This window comes from Haliotis asinina, chromosome 6 (genome assembly GCF_037392515.1).
Source record: "Haliotis asinina isolate JCU_RB_2024 chromosome 6, JCU_Hal_asi_v2, whole genome shotgun sequence".
Taxonomy (NCBI): Eukaryota; Metazoa; Mollusca; class Gastropoda; order Lepetellida; family Haliotidae; genus Haliotis; species Haliotis asinina.
The window spans coordinates 61,788,031-61,804,500 of record NC_090285.1 but is presented as its reverse complement, the minus strand read 5'-3'; the positions used below and the strand labels follow the sequence as shown (position 1 = coordinate 61,804,500).

Sequence of the window (16,470 nt, the reverse complement as noted above, 5' to 3'; positions counted from 1 at the left end):
CCCTCTTGAACATCTATGAGAAATTCTCTGCCGAAGGGTGTACGCCAGGGACCCCACCCTGTCAACCTGGCCCGGCTTGGTGCAGCTCTTCAGGTAAATGGCGGGCAATACCACGAGCTACCATCCGGAAATTAATCAAGAGTATGCCATCAAGGTGTTGTGAATGTGTCGTACAAGATATTGAACTTCACACCCAAATTTGATTTAGTGGACATGCAGAGCAATTTCACTTTCACTGTCATTTCATCAGTTCCCTTTTTTCCTGTCGGTAGTATAGTTGCAAGATTACTTGCACCTTTGTTGGGATTTAAGGCAATGTTTGCAAGTTCATGTCATATGATTGTGGTTTCAGAATTGTTTTCTTGTCCACAGCAATATTTGTCACTGTTTTATTACTGTACAATAACTGACTGTTCAATTGATTCATTTAGAAAATGCAAACACAGGTTATTTGCGGCCCTGGACCCCGTTTCACGACTGTCATAAGTCAATGTTAAATTGTAAGAGGTAGGACTGCTATGAGAAAAGTTACGAGATCTTATGAGATCATTGTGAAATGGGACCCAGGCACGAAGCAATCACGCATCCAGAAGCACATGATAGCAGGGTCACGTCCAAAATTTGCCCTGATTCTTTTTTATATTTCCACAGCCTAATATCTGGTCCTAGATTTTCGAAGTTCTCTTAGCGCTGAGATAATCATAAGCTAATGTTAACGTATGGTACTTACGACAGTCTTAGCTCTAAGAGAGCTTCGAAAATCTAGACCCTGTGGTTTACATTGGCCAACAAAATGAAGGTAAAATTCAAGGGCTCTGTAAAATGATGAAATGATGTAGCAGACTGTGATGTAGAAGTTAATGATTACTCTAACTGCAAGAAGTTTATATTTCTTGTCACAAATATTGAACAGTGGATATTATAGTGTACCCCAGAGGACACAGTATGTGTAATCTTCTGCATCCATTCTACACATTTGGAGGCATTACTTTCGCACAGAAAACGCTGTACTGGTTGTAATGGGTGCCACGTAATCAGTGATATTTCCACTTCATCACTTTCAGTTCTGCTGTCAAATTCAGTAGTCATGCTGTGAAGAAAATGAAGAACTATTCAAAGCAGCTTTAAACCAAACTCACCCTTTCCTGATATCTACATTGGCTGACATGGTATAGATTCTGTTTTCAATACAAGCAACTGTTTTCCAGGCAATTGAGAGAGACATGGTGGAACAGGTCCAGAGGTTTGACGAGCTGAATGACTGTGGTCAGCAGATCGTCCAGCATGTCGACAATCAAGTGGCTGTTGATCGCATCAGCTCACAGCTGGAGCAGTTCCAGGAAAGGTGGGAGCGACTTGTCCAGCAGATGGAGTACCAGAGTAAAGAGGTGAGGAAGGGAGCAGATGCCCATGGCAGCAATTTTGAATTAAACTTAGATTTCAACTCAATCACACATTCAGATCTATTGTGACAGTTAAAGACTGCTACTGGAAGCAGAGTTCTTATTATGATTTTATATAATCTTTAAAGATTGTAAGAGTATTAAGCTATGCTTTCAATGAAGGACTGATGTTTGAAGAAATCTGCCCACAGTGTATTGGTTGCATGGCTGGATGAATGAAACAAGAGGTAGATGAACAGCAGGCAATAACTGTGTGGTCCTTTTGAAGATAAGCCCTCCTTGTATCATGGACACAAAAGCAAATATAAGCAGAGAAATGCTTGAAAATGCCTGCTTGAAAATGTGTACATTTTTGTATTTTGTTTATATGGTTAGTTGATAAAGCTGAGTGATGCAAATCAAGAAATAGATGTTGAAGAAGAATTCAAATTTGCCTTGTAGAATAAGATATTTGGAAAGAAGATCAACAAGAGAAAAGACGTTTTGTGTAAGATTGTGTGTTTCTTGCCCAGATTGCAAACTCAGGGGTAGAACTGGGGAAGATATCAGATGAGATGATTTCGGAAGTTTCGGAAGAAGCAAGACTTCGATCCCCTTCAGCCTCGTCAGCTAAGAAGCGTCGTGTTGAATCAGCCAATCAGGTTCAGTTTGACCAAGATCTTTTAAAACTGTACGATTGGTTTGACAAAACTGAAACGACACTGGAGCTTCTCGTCTCAGAATCCAATAGTCCACAAGAACAGTTCACAGAGGAGGAACAGTTGGTGCTAACACAGGTTTGTTGTAATTCCCCAGTAGATCATGCCACCCTGAATCCAGGTTTGATTCCAAACCAGGCAACTGAAGATGTGTGTAGTTTATACTTAGACATAGGAGATGGTTGTTGCATGGAAACCAGATGGAACTATACTTTGATATGCAATCACAGGGAGTGTTTTGTAGATTTATTACTACTGACATCCATAAATTTTTTTATATATTTTTTTGGTTATTTTCAGGACATGGAGAGTGAAGTGAAAGCTCACACACATGATGTGTTCAATCTGCTGAGACTGGGTAAAAGCGTCACAACTGAACTTAAAATTGGTGAGTTTAGGATAACAGTACATAACTGATAGCATTTTATGACTGTGAGTGACTTAAATAATATATAAACTATTACAGAAATATATGACAGTGATTGATTTCAATAAATTTAAGTTTTGCAGCAACTTGAAAGAGTGATAAATTTGTTCCTCCTAGAGTTGTGTCCCTTTAGCCACTTACATCAGCATTAATTGTATCAAGTCATTGCAGGGTGTAGACGTTGACATTACGCTTCTACGTATACTTCTCGCAGCTGACACAAACCATGATCGTACATCTATGAGGATTTTAAGTCTAAGTGAAACGGTGGGAGGTAAATAAAAAATAGCAATGGCTTTGTGGAACAGGAATCTGAATAGAGTTGTGTTTTAGCTGATGAGCCAAATGACCACATCGTGAAGGCCACGCGGCAGGTGGAGGAGAGGTGGGACCACATCAACAAGAAACTGTCAGAAACACAGAACCGTGTGGATCTCAACATGGAGACAAAGAAGTTCTACAGCGAGCTGGCCACACTGCAAGAGTTGATGGCCAGCTATGAGAAGTGGGTGACCACTGCAGAGAGGATCGCTGATGAGGCAATGGATATCAGTCAGCAGCTGGACCAGTGCAAGGTGAGCCGGTTGTTTAGTGGTACAGACACCCTGTTTGCATGTTCCAATCAAGATGTTAAGTGGAATTCACATACCAAACTAAAGCCAGACAACACTTGTTGTCAAATTCAAGTTTTAGAGTGTGAATATTCCAACAACTCGCCACCGACACCAGTTTCAGAGTTGTCGAACTGTTGCCGAGATATAGGATCGGTCTCTATTCTCACAAAATGTCCATCAGACTTTCAGTGTTTTAAGGTTTAGGTTTGACATGTGAAGTGTTATCCAACGTTTGTAGTTCAGAAACAACCAATCAGAGTCAACGAAATTGTCAGGTGATGGTTTGGTCATCTGGTCCAATACATTGATACAAACATGGCACACAAATGATACCAATGATGGACAACATGCATTCGATATGTGAAAACATGAGTTTGACAAATTTTAATGTGTTGCCAAACTTCATTTTACCTTGTGACGGCCGCTTTAGGAACATGCAACAAGTCTCACTCTCTTAGTAGATCTGGACATTGTTAACCTTTGAAGATCTTTGATAAACTTTGGCTCCAGGAATCCCTGCATGTTGTAAGAAGGAACTAATACAGTACTGGGTGGTTAGGCTTGTGATTGGTTGATGCCAGTTGTGTGGATCTATGCCCATGATCCTTTATTCATTATGCATGGACTGAAACTGGAGTATTCCTTAATTCCACACAAGGATGAGCATTGATCTGTTTAACTTTATATCCAGCTGAAGTTGAAATCCATCAAGTCTCACGAGGACCGAGTCAGTAGGTTGAGAAAACATGGTGAGAGTCTAATGAAACTCAACAAAACCAACAACCAGATCCAGGAAGATCTCAATGTCTTCAATTCAAAGTGGCAGACAACTTTCGATAAAATTGGTGAGACTTTTCTGACTTTTACAGGTGTATGTTTTACGAGTTTTGCTGCAAGTGTGACATCTTGTGGTGTAAGATAGCTTCCTGGTCTCCATGTCCATCTCGTGTGTCAACACTGTCATGTCTTTCAGTAACTTGCTAATGTTTTGCAACTGTTGGACACACATCTCTCATATTTCACAACACTCAGTTTCCATATGTAGACAGAAACCAAACCGATTGAAGTACAGATCTTAGCAACAAAATAATGTACATAAACACTGTTATTGTGTGGGTATGTGAGAGTGTGTGTGTGTGTGTGTGCGTGTGTGTGTGTGCACGCTCTCGCGCGCGTGCGTGCGTGCGTGCGTGCGTGCATGTGCGCATGTATTTGTCTTTGCAGATGTTGTTTCTGTCTTTGTGTGGTGGCTTTGAGAGAGAGAGAGTGTGTATGTGGTTATATTCACCATACAATTATATGACCAAAACTGAAAATATGTAGGAACACACTTATTATTATTTTTTCTCACAAATTTTCAAATGTTAAAATATATCCTCACATGATTCTTCCAGTTACCTTGCAAACGTTAAACATCTTGTAACTTGTGTGTAAATTACTAACTAGACAAAAATGTTTTGGTTTTCGATGCTTAATGCACCCAGTTATAAATTGTCAGAGATCAAAGAGACTTTTGATGTATATTTTTTATGAAGCTGCCGTACAAATGGTGCGTTTGGGTCAGCCACAGCTGTACCCAGACTGGAGGCTTCTCTAACAGTATAGATAGGCTCACACACAAGATTATTAAGCATCATAATTCCATAAATTTTCTTTATCTTTTTTGGCTATTATATTGGTAATTTGACACCTTTTCAACACCTACCTAAAGAATAATAAGTAAGGCATGAATTTTGAACACCATCTAAGCTCACATGTTCATGGACATGAATGCATGAATTTCCAAAGTTTTAAAACAAATGCATGACTTTTCAGCAGCAAGCTTTTGAATTTAATATTAGGTGACATTTATGCTTGACTTTTCAACACTACTCACATATTAATAGACATACTGCATGATTTTGGCACCAGATTGTCAACTAAAATATTTAATAATGTTACGGCATGAACTTTTATCCCCAAGTCCTAGTTTCTATGAGTAGACATAAACCTAAATTTATCTACATCAAGTACTGTGTTCCAGATCCCGAGGAGTGTAAGTACTATGAAACATGAAAGTGTTGTAAACTCTCTTTTGGTTTACATTATGTTACTTTTAAGTCAGTTTCATGATAAATTCAGAATATTATACCCAGGGATTCATTTATGATACTTAGTCCTTTTCATTTGAGCTGTTTTTTTAGTTGAACACTTGCTATTTTTTTTAGATGTCAAAGTCCTGATAAACGTTTGATGTCATAAATTGTGTGGATTTTGCATGCTACTTGCATGGTTGTATAAGTATTAAATAATAATTGTTTGATAATTAGTAATTAAGATTAATAGGATCATTAGCATGTGTGTGTCGCCTCATGTTCAGTTCATCATCATCATCATCCATGTTGTGGCGATGTTGTGTGTCTGTACGTACCATTCTCCATCCTCCCAGCCGCCCACTGACTGACAGAAAGGAACTGATGGTTCCACAGTCTAGTGGTTTGTGGCCCTGATGCAAACTGTTCCATGGGAGTTATGAGGCAGAAAAGGGACATGAATTTTCTGTTTTCTGAGGATGCACAATTCAATAATGTTTCTGGGTTTATCAGCAGTCTGATGGGTTTGAAGTGTTAAACCAAGTTCATGCTTTACATTCCATGTTAACCTGTGTTTTGGACATGCTTGATAGAAATGGAATACTGTTGAAAAGTATTGTCAAACCCACCTCACTCCCTCTGGGGCAGAGTAGGACCCCTGGTCCCTTACACGCATGTCAACATTGTATTGAAATAAAGATGGGTTTCAGTGATACCTGACTGCATGTCATCGTGACCCAGAGGCATTATTGTTCTTCATACTCTCAACCACTTGTTTGGTTGAACCAGACCTGATTATTTCTTGACTGATTTGATACAGCTTAGATATTGCAGCCATGAAAAAGTTAGCACGACAAGAAATATAAACTATTGGTCTGAAGTGAATCAAGTCCAAATATAGCAGTTTGCAGCTATTGAGCTATTGATTCCTGTTTTGGCAGAAAATTTAAAGGGGCATTTCTCATATAGATCACATCATGAATCAACTAGTTATTTTGTCACAAGTTCAAAAGATACCTAACACAAAAAATCAAATGAGAGGAGGCAGTTTTCAAGGCAAACAACATGGAATCTGTAAGTTTTGCATAACATAAATCTGTATTTTCAGTTCTTGAAGGATTACACTCTTCATTAAATAAATTCTTTATCAGATTTTAATGAAGACTTTCTACATTGTTACTAAAATCCTGTGTTACACTAACCATGACTTGTACTTAGTGATTTCACAGTGTCATTACTCAGTGGTATGTTAATGATATACAGGGCTGGGTTTTCTACAGCAGCTAATCCCTCTACACACACTATTGTTTATTAGGGGAGAGGCAGAGGTTGTTAGCAGAGGCAATGGAGCGAGCTCCGTCCAAGTCATACATGGCGGCCATCGGAGCACTCTCAAAGTGGGTGAGTGATATGGAGGCTATACTACAGACTGAGAAGATGTCGCTGGCGAGTCTTGAAACAATGGAAGAACAACAACTTCAGTACCGGGTGAGTTATTCACTGGAACAATTTGTAAGCAAGCATTTGTATAATATACTGTCCTTTCATTCTTTCAGGAATGCTGATCACAAGAGTATTATCTATTTTGTATTCATATTCTGATCATATGATATATCTGCATATATACGCTTTAAATCATAGCACATCAAGGGAGACAATTTTTGAAGTTTTGGAAGAGTTGTCTCCCTTCATATCCTAATGCGCTTTGTTGAAGGATAAATTTTTAACCTACATTCCCGAAGACTTTTGCAAATATTGACTTGTTGACTTTTCATACTTGGTTATTTTCTTCAGTAGCTGGTTTATACAAATGTTCATTCAGAAAATGTCAAGGCCTTATGTTTTTTGTGTCTGTGTTTAGGAACTGCAGGATGATCTCCAAGACCACCAGTCCAGTTTGGACTATGTCAACAGGACTGGGCAGGAGCTCATTGACAAGAAGTCCTCCGTTGCAGATGTTGGGGATCTCCAGAACGACCTGAAGAATCTGAATGGCCGGTGGTCAGACGTGTCTACAGCTATCACAGACAGACTGGCGAAGCTGGACAGGACCATTGGTCAAATGAAACAGTATCAGGTACAGTTTCTGATAAGTATCAGGTACATTGTCTGATAAGTATCAGGTACAGTGTCTGATAAGTATAAGGTACCGTGTCCACTTTGTATCAGGTACAATGTTCACTTTGTATCAGGTGCAATGTTCGCTTTGTATTAAGTACAGTGTTCTTTTTGTATCAGGTACAATGTCCACTTTGTATCAGGTACACTGTCCGCTTTGTATCAGGTACAAAGTCTGCTTTGTATCAAGTACACAGTCGGCTTTGTATCAGGTACAAAATGTCTACTTTCTACATTTGTTAACATGAGGTTTCAGCAACATCATTTAATTTCTGTTTAGACACATTGGGATTTACATTCCTGACTGGTTAGTGTGAACATCTGGTTAAACCTTGGGAACATTGTGATATATTATTCATGAGTAATTCCAAGGTTTTATACAGGAAAATATGTGGCCATGCCCTCAATGCCCGCAACTGTTTCCTTGAAGCTTCTTACTTAATGATGCTAGTGTGCCACGGGCCCATCTATTACTCTATGTGCACTCTTTATGTGCATCTGCTACAGGTTCATACAGGCAAACATAATTGATTCAGTAGTTTTAGGGTGTTAGCTGGTAGTTGGTCTTCATCAATGCTTTGAATAAATGTTTTCAAGAAGCATGAATTTGTAAGTACCTCATATATAAATTTAAATGGATAATTAAGTGTGGATGGATAAATGACAGTGTTTGGCAGCTTGAATCTGGTGAGTTTCTAGAGCTTCAGTCTTGCAGCAAAGCATGTGTGATACATATGGTCTCACCTGAGGCATGTGAGTTTGTTTAAAATTGCCTCTGTCCATCCAGCAGTATACTTGAGTTCCTTATATGAGACAGTGGTTGTCTGAGTTTGAACCTTGAGCATCTGACAGGTGACCAGTTGTATTCTCCACAGGGAGTGTTCTGTACCAGGGGTAATATGTCACAGCTTTGAGCATGCTGGGTACATGGATAAATGGGCAATATAAATGGACTATCATTAAATATCTGAAAAGGTTCTTATGCATCATGTCATTGTGCAGAGTTACATCCCTTACACATTACAATCATTTTTGCTTATGTAATTAGACTTGCATTCTTTGTTGCTGCTTTTCTTTGATGAAGCTGAAATATTGTACACAACAGCAAGACAACCATGTCACATATTGCTTCTTTTCTGAATGTATGATACAGTTGTGTGTTGTATTTTCATCGGTGTCGACTTGTTTCAGAATCAGCTGGTTGGACTGACACGATGGATGGATGAAATGGATGTGTTCCTCCATGCGGAGGACCCAGTCAGTGGGGACATCCCCACCCTTGAGGCTCAGCTCCATGAGAGCAATGTAAGTAGTTCTCCTGTTTACAGCCACCTCTGGATAGAACAGAGAGAATGTGGAAGAAATGAGATTTGGTTCTCCAGTGCAGTGTATGCTAGCAGTCAGTTCTGGATAGCATGATATAATCAGTGGCAGGCCAGCATGGGATACTGGGCTCCAGAATCCTCAATGTATGAATTTGGGAACAAGATGATGAAGACAAACCTGGAGTTGGCATACTATGTACAGTACCGTCCAGCCATGTTACTAGCAGATTCAAGTTGTCATTTACATAAATACCTATCATAACGTGTTTGACCTCTAAATATTTCAGATCGATCCGTGAAGGTTGGGGGTGGAATAGGCCTTTAATAACCCATGCTTGCCATAAAAGACTATGCATGTCGTAAGAGGCGGGACTTACGGGATCGTGTGGTCAGGCACAGACGGATGCTCATGTTGTTGATCGCTGGATTATCTGATGTAGGCTCGATTATTTACAGACTGATGCCATATAGCTGGGGTACTGCTGAGTGCAGCGTAAAACTAAACTCACCCACTCAAATATTTCAGATCAGTCAAACATAAGAAGAAATATCTGATGACAAATCTTGTGAATTTATTTTCAGGGAGTTCTGGATGATATCAAGACCCTCCGTCAGAACGTCACCAACATCAGCACCTTGAGCAAGTCCCTGTCTGCAGAGGGTGATGATAAGTTCCAGGAGAGTCTGGACAAAGAGGTAGTGAGTTTGAACAGTAAGTGGGAACGAGTTGTACAAATGGCCGAAGAACAAAACGAACGCCTGAAGAAACTTCTGGGTGACAGTCAGGGTGTGTATGACAAGATAGACAACATCACCAAGTGGTTGGAGCCACTCAAGGTCAACCTGGCCAACAAGGATTATTCAGTGGAAAATGCAAATGATCTGCTTGTGAAGAACAAAAAATTCAAGGTTTGTTGAATTTCTGTGTTCTCCACGCATTTAGTGCTACTTTGTATTTTGTGTTATTTGGGGTTCTGAGGAGTAAATGCTTGGCCTAGGTTGCAAGTGTTTGCTTGACACACTTAACATCTAATTTTGTTTTTCAACATAAAAACAATTTGTTGAAATATTTAAAACTATTGTAAAACAATACTTACTTACTTGAAATAATTTGGAAACAGTTTTCACTAGATCAATTCAGTGTCTCAAACACCAGCTGAATACTGAAGTAATTCCTGTTAAAAGTCTGATAATTCATTATGATAGTGCTGTATCTGAATTCTGTTGAGTTTAATGAACGTGAAGTCAGTTATGATTATGAAAAAAAAAAAAAAACATTCCAGAGTTTAAAGAAGGACGTGAGTGGGAGAGAGTCTGAAGTGGATGCTCTTAACGAAGAAGCTAATGAGATGTTGAACAAAGCTCCATCAGGGACACTGCAGGAGTTGGCGCGATCACTGATGAAGATGAATGCGTTATGGACCGATGTATTCCAGAGGGTGGACAGATACCATTCTTTGTATGACAGCTCCGATGTTCAGTGGAAGGAGTTGAAAGGTAAATCCAGCATCTGAAGTTAATGTTAGTCTGCTTGCCCAAGACTTGTGCAGTTGAAGAATGACTGATGGTATGTTCTTGTGAATTATGTTGTTCAATATCATTTTTGTATACTAGTTAACCCAGTTTTAACCCTGTGATATTAAGATGAAATTAGTGCTAAGTGTTTAAGTGGATTTGTGTACACACAGTTTACTTCCTCGTCAATGGGACACTGCAGTTCTAGTAGAGGCAAATATTTGCAAATATATGATGGTTTTGGAGTTACATTCAGCACATTGTCATGGTTAAGTAATCACCATTGGGATTAACTGATTGATGTTGACATTTTAGACCTTCTGGATTTGGAGAGGCGGTTTCTGCAGAACCTGGAAAGGAAAGTCCGTCGAACTTCAGCTACCAGTTCAGATGCTGAAGAGATTTCAGAAGAACTAGATGTAAGTCATTTTGAAACAGAATTTCTCAGTCAGTCATGTTTGATAGTGACATTTTCTTTGTGTGCATTGCATGTAAGCTTTCTGAATGAGGATTGCAAAATAATGTCATAGTCACACTTAGCTATTAAGAGAGAATGTTTATTGGTGAGTGAGTGATATATATTTACAAGTCACTCCAGCTATATGGCAGCAGTTCGTAAAAAGTCAAGTCTGGACGAGACATTGCAGTCATCAACAGCAAGAGAATCGAAAAGTTCATGATTGCCATGACACCATAATGAGATATTTAATGTTGACAAGAAAGACAAAATTGAGATATAATGCCAACTTTTTTATCAGTTGTATTGGTAAGATGTTATTTGAGATGAGATGGTATGTATACAAACTGATATTGAATCACAGGACGTGGAGACCCTCCTCAGGGAGCACAATGACAACAACAGGAAGCAGGTGAACGAGCTGGCCGGGGAACTGATCACTAACTCCATCATGGTGGACATCGTGAAGAAGGAACTGGAGGAGTACAACAGGAAGTACAGCTCCCTGGAGGCAGAGGTCAGTTTGTCAAAGATGTCATTCTGGTTGTAATCATGTCATTTTGGCAAACATATTTCCTAACTCTGTTGCTGTTGCTACTTTTGGATGATCTCATCACCACTGACTGGAGTCTTTGAGTCTGTTGATGGTTTGGGTAGTTGAACTAACAAATCTGTAGCTTAGATTTTTATTGCTTAATAAAGGTGAAAGATGGGATTTTAGGCCACCATGGATATATTTAAAGTTATGTGGATATATATCCATACACAGGCCAAAGAAAAGGTGAACCGTCTGGAGCGGTCAATCCACCAAGCGCAGAAGATCGAGCGTCAAATGCTGGAAATGTCACAGTGGATGTCGGACATCACCCAGTACCTACAGTCTCGCCTGGATGCAGACATGGTGGCTGGAGACGTTCCTCAGGAACATGAGGTTAGTTGGTAGAGATAGATTCTGCCCATACTACTGTTTTGCCTGTGGAGTTCATAGCTAGTATTGTTTTATGTCTCTCTTTTCACAGTCTCTGAAGGAGGAGTTCCAGCAGCAGGAGGATCTTCTGCGGGAGCTTGAGAAGCATGTCCTGGAGTACCGTCAGCAGGGCAAAATGGAGGCCAGTGCAAGGCTGGAGCAGCAGACGCAGCTCCTCAAGGTCAGATTATTGCATAGTTACTCTGTCAGATTAATGTATGGAGAGACCTTTCATTTCATACGTTCCTGTCACGGAGGACCTATTGCCTTCTCATGTCATTAGGAGGCAAGTAAAATAGGGAACAAATATTCCTTGATAACTACCAGTTATGGCTCGAATTATACCCTATGACTTGACTGAAATTAAAAGTTTAGATTTTTCTAAACCACTCTTGATGCTGCATTCATTCCTAACAGAAACATTTTGCTGAGGTGATGGTGAAGTTCCGCAAGTTCCAGCGCCCAGCAGACTTTGAGCCAAAGTTGAGTCATGTAAAGAGGGAGCTGGACAACATCCAGGACAGAGCTCACCTCCTGGAAGTCCCTGGGGAGGATATCGAGATGCTGCAGTCCAGGCATGACACCTGCATGGTGAGATACCAGAGAGGATGAGGATAGATGGATGGAGAGATGGAATGATTTGATGGATGTATGGGGGATGGATGAAGTGTTGGATGTATTGAGGGAGGGAGGGAGGGAGAGATATTGGATGTATTGAGGGAGGGAGGGAGGGATGGAGAGATGGATGAATAGGTAGGGAAATAGATGGAAAGATGGTTGGGTGGGGGTTGAGATGGATACATCGAGAAACTGGTGGGGGGCAAAAATGGATGACTGGAGACAACAACTGATGGATACACAGAGAGATAAACAAATGGAAACAGCTATTAGTAGATAGATAGATAGAGAGATAGAGAGATAGATGGCTGATTGAAATATGGATGGATAGATAGATAGATGGCTGATTGAAATATGGATGGTAGGAGGTGGATAGATGGAGACATATCTCATGGGATGGACCAGATGACAAAAATACTATTTACATTGTTTCACTTCCAGAAATTTTACAAGACAATGAGTGAACTAAAGCCAGAGGTGGAGTATGTGATCAAAGCAGGTCGTCATGTGGTAGAGAAGAAACAGGTAGACTTCCCTGACAAGCTCAATAAGCAGTTGGATGCCATTAAACAACAATATAATGACCTGGGGGCACAGGTACTAGCTGAGTCACTTAACACAGCAGCTGAAGCTGGCTGTAGCCTGGCTTTCCTCTAGCTTATCTCTGTGTCCATAGTAGTGTAGGCCCTTACTCCTCCAGAAGAATGATACCTTCAAAATCATTAATACATAAATCTTAGTTATTATTTAAGAACAGTTAACTAAATTTATGGTTTGTCATGTTATTTCAAAAGTTTGATTGTTTTGGTGATTTTGTTTGGAAGACTTATCCACAAAATGTGCATTTATGATATGTAAATATTTTTGAAAATCTAAGATCAGCTTAATGGTTCTGAAGCTGGTGTTGTTTTGTTTTGTTTTTCAAACTGTGTCATTCTTTTGTCAAAACTGACTTTCTTTGCTCTGTTGTGAAGAGAATATGATAATTAATCTTTAAGCTATTTTCAGTTCAGTTTTTAGTGTCCTTATTTTGGTTGTTTTTGTGTGTGTTTTCATTGCATGTTGTATATTTTATGAAATGTTCTCAAAATGCGATTTGTGTAAGATAACCAAGAGATTTATGTTGCACAAAACACTGACAGATATCTAATACTGTACACAAAATATGAACTACTATAATTAAACAATGGCTGCGTTGCATCATGAGATAGTGTCGATGACATGATTGACAAGTATTTCATTACAGAGGCACCGGGTCACCATGGTCACTTAAGTTTAATTGTTGACTGATATATTGTGTAGTGTTAACACTGATATATACAAGCTATAAGCCAGGCTACTCAGGACATGCCTACTAACAAATATATGTATTTCACTGACCCACTGATATTAACGTGCACTTACATTAGCATGTTCATAACACCTGTCATTGAGAGTTTTCAGTTTCAATCTGCATAAAATTTATCTGAAATTTTTTTTGTAGGATATTTAAAAATAGCACACATCAATGCAACTAGTACATGCTCAAGGTGTTTTAAAAAAGACGTTTCCTTCCATCACTGGATGTCAATCTCATTGGCACATGGTATTATGAATTTCAAATCCCCTGGAAGCATACAACTCTTGCAGCCACTAAACTCAACGAGTCTTGTGGTTTTCTCATCCTTATGAGGTACCCATTCACATCTAGGTGGACAAGGACACACAGTCACAGTACTTTGTCTTAAATCGAATGTAGGTCTTGTCAAAATATCGGTGAAGTTAAAGAGAAGGATGTTTTGGGTTGTTGTTGTTTGTTGTTGCATTACTTTACACTGTTGTGAATGAAAGTTGTATTTTGAGAATTTCTGAAATTTTGTCTAAATTTTTAGATTGTTATATCAGGAAATTGTTGGCCACGGCCAGTCTGTCAAAGTATATGTCCCAGAAAGGAAATAATGTTCTCTTAGAACATACCTTGGCTTATAAACGTACATGGGGTTCTCAAAAGAACAGATGATTCTTTCCTATTAATCTGTCACATCATGGTAGATAAACTAAAGTAATTTGAAAGACCAGGGTGTGCATTTATTTCATGCAATCAGTATATGTTCAACTTTTGGAGCATGTGACATATTTAGGTAGGGTTTTTGGATTCATATATATATATTTTATAACAAATTGTCCATTTCTTGGTAACCAATTTTCTCATGTCATCTCACAGCATGACTTTATGAGTAGATTTGTTAATTAGAACTGTATGTTTGCTGTTTTAGTCTTAATTATAATTAGCCACTGAACAAACAACAAGCATGGTGAATAAGAATTAATGTTACATTTTGTTTCCCTAACTCTGTGCTTGCTTATTTCATCCTAAGTGTGAAGCCATGTTTTCGTTTGCAATGTGCATGCTTTTAAACATAAGATTTCTTGTTCTGCTTCAGGGATTTGAAAAAAATAATTCTAATATGGATATATGGTTTAACATTGAAGCATATTTCTGTAACCTTAATCTCTGATTATTATCTCAAATCTTTTCCTGTGTAGCAAATGTTCATCAATATTCTTATCTTGTAATAATGATACATATCTAACAACAATAATTTAATGGATAAGTCAGTGTTTGAAAATCCAAGTGATAGGGAAAAAATGTTTTTTATTGTTAACTTTTAGTAAACGTTGAGAAAATTTTTATCCATCTGTACAATGTAGATTTTTCACATTTTAATGACCTGTGATTGGTTACTCCCATATTAGGTAACACAGGGGAAAACCAATCTGGAGAAAGCTCTAAAACTGTCGAAAAAGCTACGGAAAGAAATGGGTGCAGTAAATGAGTTTGTGTCAGCAACGAATCACGACCTTGACCGAAGGGAGTTAAACACATCGGTCTACAATGTAGAAGAGGAGGTCAACCATGTCAGGGTGAGTCTTAGGCAAAGTTAAGGCCCCTTGTTAGAGGCAGGATCTGGTGGTCCTAGATACAGCCTTGCTGTAACTGGCAACATGAGGCATATCAGTAACAAAAGTTGTCAGGCTTGGTGGCATGGTTGGTGATATATGCCAGTGTACCCAGACTGTTGAAATTTGTTTTTTTTATCTATCAGTGGTTTGTCTGGTGCAGACATGACTCACTATTTGGTTGTATTTCACATTTAGCTTGAAAACAATGTGAATCTACATCAAAATGTTGCTCAACGTAACAAACCAGAAGTTATAATCCATAAAGCTGTATGTTTCATTTTTGACTCACCAACTTCTAGAATGCCCATTAAACTTCACAGGGCAGATTGTCTGGTCAGTTACCGAGGCTGATTATATTGTAAAGATACCTGTGCTCGTTCACTAGTATATTATTTTCACAAATCCACAGCTGGCTGAAGATGACCTGGCCAAGAGACAGGCACTAGTACCCTCTATCAAGGAACTTATTCACCAGCTCCAGGACCTGGCTGAAGAAGGGGAGGTAATCGAGGCAGCTGAAACTGTGTCTAACATGGAGAAGTCGGTAGAGGACCTGTCTGCCAGGTTGTCAGCACGGAAACAGAAGTTGCAGGTGAGTTGATTGTCACAATGTACCTGTACTGAAATTACGCACATCAATATGATATGTGTATATATCTCTGTACTAATTGTGAAGATGCACTATAAATTATGAAGAAACATGATGATTGTATTGTTCATGTTCTCACATTATGACATCCTGATTGCTTTATGCAAAATTTGTTTAGGACAAATTCAGTGCAGATGATATCTGATGATTCATGTATGGAAACAGCTCAGAACTAAATTCTTCATTCAGCTGAACATTTTTTTCAAGTATGTACAAAGTAGCTTCCCTTATCAGTGCAACAATCCAGTGACACTCACACTCCAATTCCAGTGTTGCTAGATAATTCTTATTCTTAGTTTTTCTTTGTGGCTAACATCCATGACCTCATTTGTATTTGGTTTCCTCCAACAATAAAATGATATGCCATGATATTATTGATATTCTGTTCAAACACAGCTCACAAAACATTCTTCTCTTCTCTCACCAGGATGAGAGCAGCAAGATTGATGGTCAGTTCATCGACTTCCAGACACAGCTACTCAAGGTCAAGGAGTGGCTGGGTGGTGCAGAGGTCATCCTGGGATCACATGACAAGTTGCCAGACCAGCAGAAGTCAACACTGGTACAGAGGGAGGCCATCAAGGTAAACACATTCACTCACGCACTGTAGTAGAATAAATCTCTCATTGAAGCAAAGAGGCAGGCCATCAAGGTAAACACACTC

At 39.1% G+C, this 16,470-nt stretch overlaps 1 protein-coding gene across 8 annotated transcripts in view; it reads left to right on the top strand.

The window, feature by feature from the left end:
• Positions 1-16,470, top strand: part of LOC137286653 (dystrophin-like) — a 386,558-nt gene that overhangs the window by 139,675 nt on the left and 230,413 nt on the right. For 7 of the 8 annotated variants that reach the window (XM_067818622.1, XM_067818621.1, XM_067818620.1 and 4 more), the window contains 19 exons: positions 1,209-1,388; positions 1,916-2,179; positions 2,402-2,489; positions 2,862-3,103; positions 3,834-3,987; positions 6,530-6,702; positions 7,076-7,291; positions 8,524-8,637; positions 9,240-9,566; positions 9,941-10,154; positions 10,488-10,591; positions 10,994-11,146; positions 11,399-11,560; positions 11,649-11,777; positions 12,014-12,187; positions 12,656-12,811; positions 14,951-15,118; positions 15,567-15,749; positions 16,234-16,389. In XM_067818622.1, coding sequence (XP_067674723.1) covers positions 1,209-1,388; positions 1,916-2,179; positions 2,402-2,489; positions 2,862-3,103; positions 3,834-3,987; positions 6,530-6,702; positions 7,076-7,291; positions 8,524-8,637; positions 9,240-9,566; positions 9,941-10,154; positions 10,488-10,591; positions 10,994-11,146; positions 11,399-11,560; positions 11,649-11,777; positions 12,014-12,187; positions 12,656-12,811; positions 14,951-15,118; positions 15,567-15,749; positions 16,234-16,389 — 3,357 coding nt within the window. The remainder of the gene's footprint in view (positions 1-1,208; positions 1,389-1,915; positions 2,180-2,401; positions 2,490-2,861; positions 3,104-3,833; positions 3,988-6,529; positions 6,703-7,075; positions 7,292-8,523; positions 8,638-9,239; positions 9,567-9,940; positions 10,155-10,487; positions 10,592-10,993; positions 11,147-11,398; positions 11,561-11,648; positions 11,778-12,013; positions 12,188-12,655; positions 12,812-14,950; positions 15,119-15,566; positions 15,750-16,233; positions 16,390-16,470) is intronic. The other variant, XM_067818623.1, reaches the window with a different exon arrangement.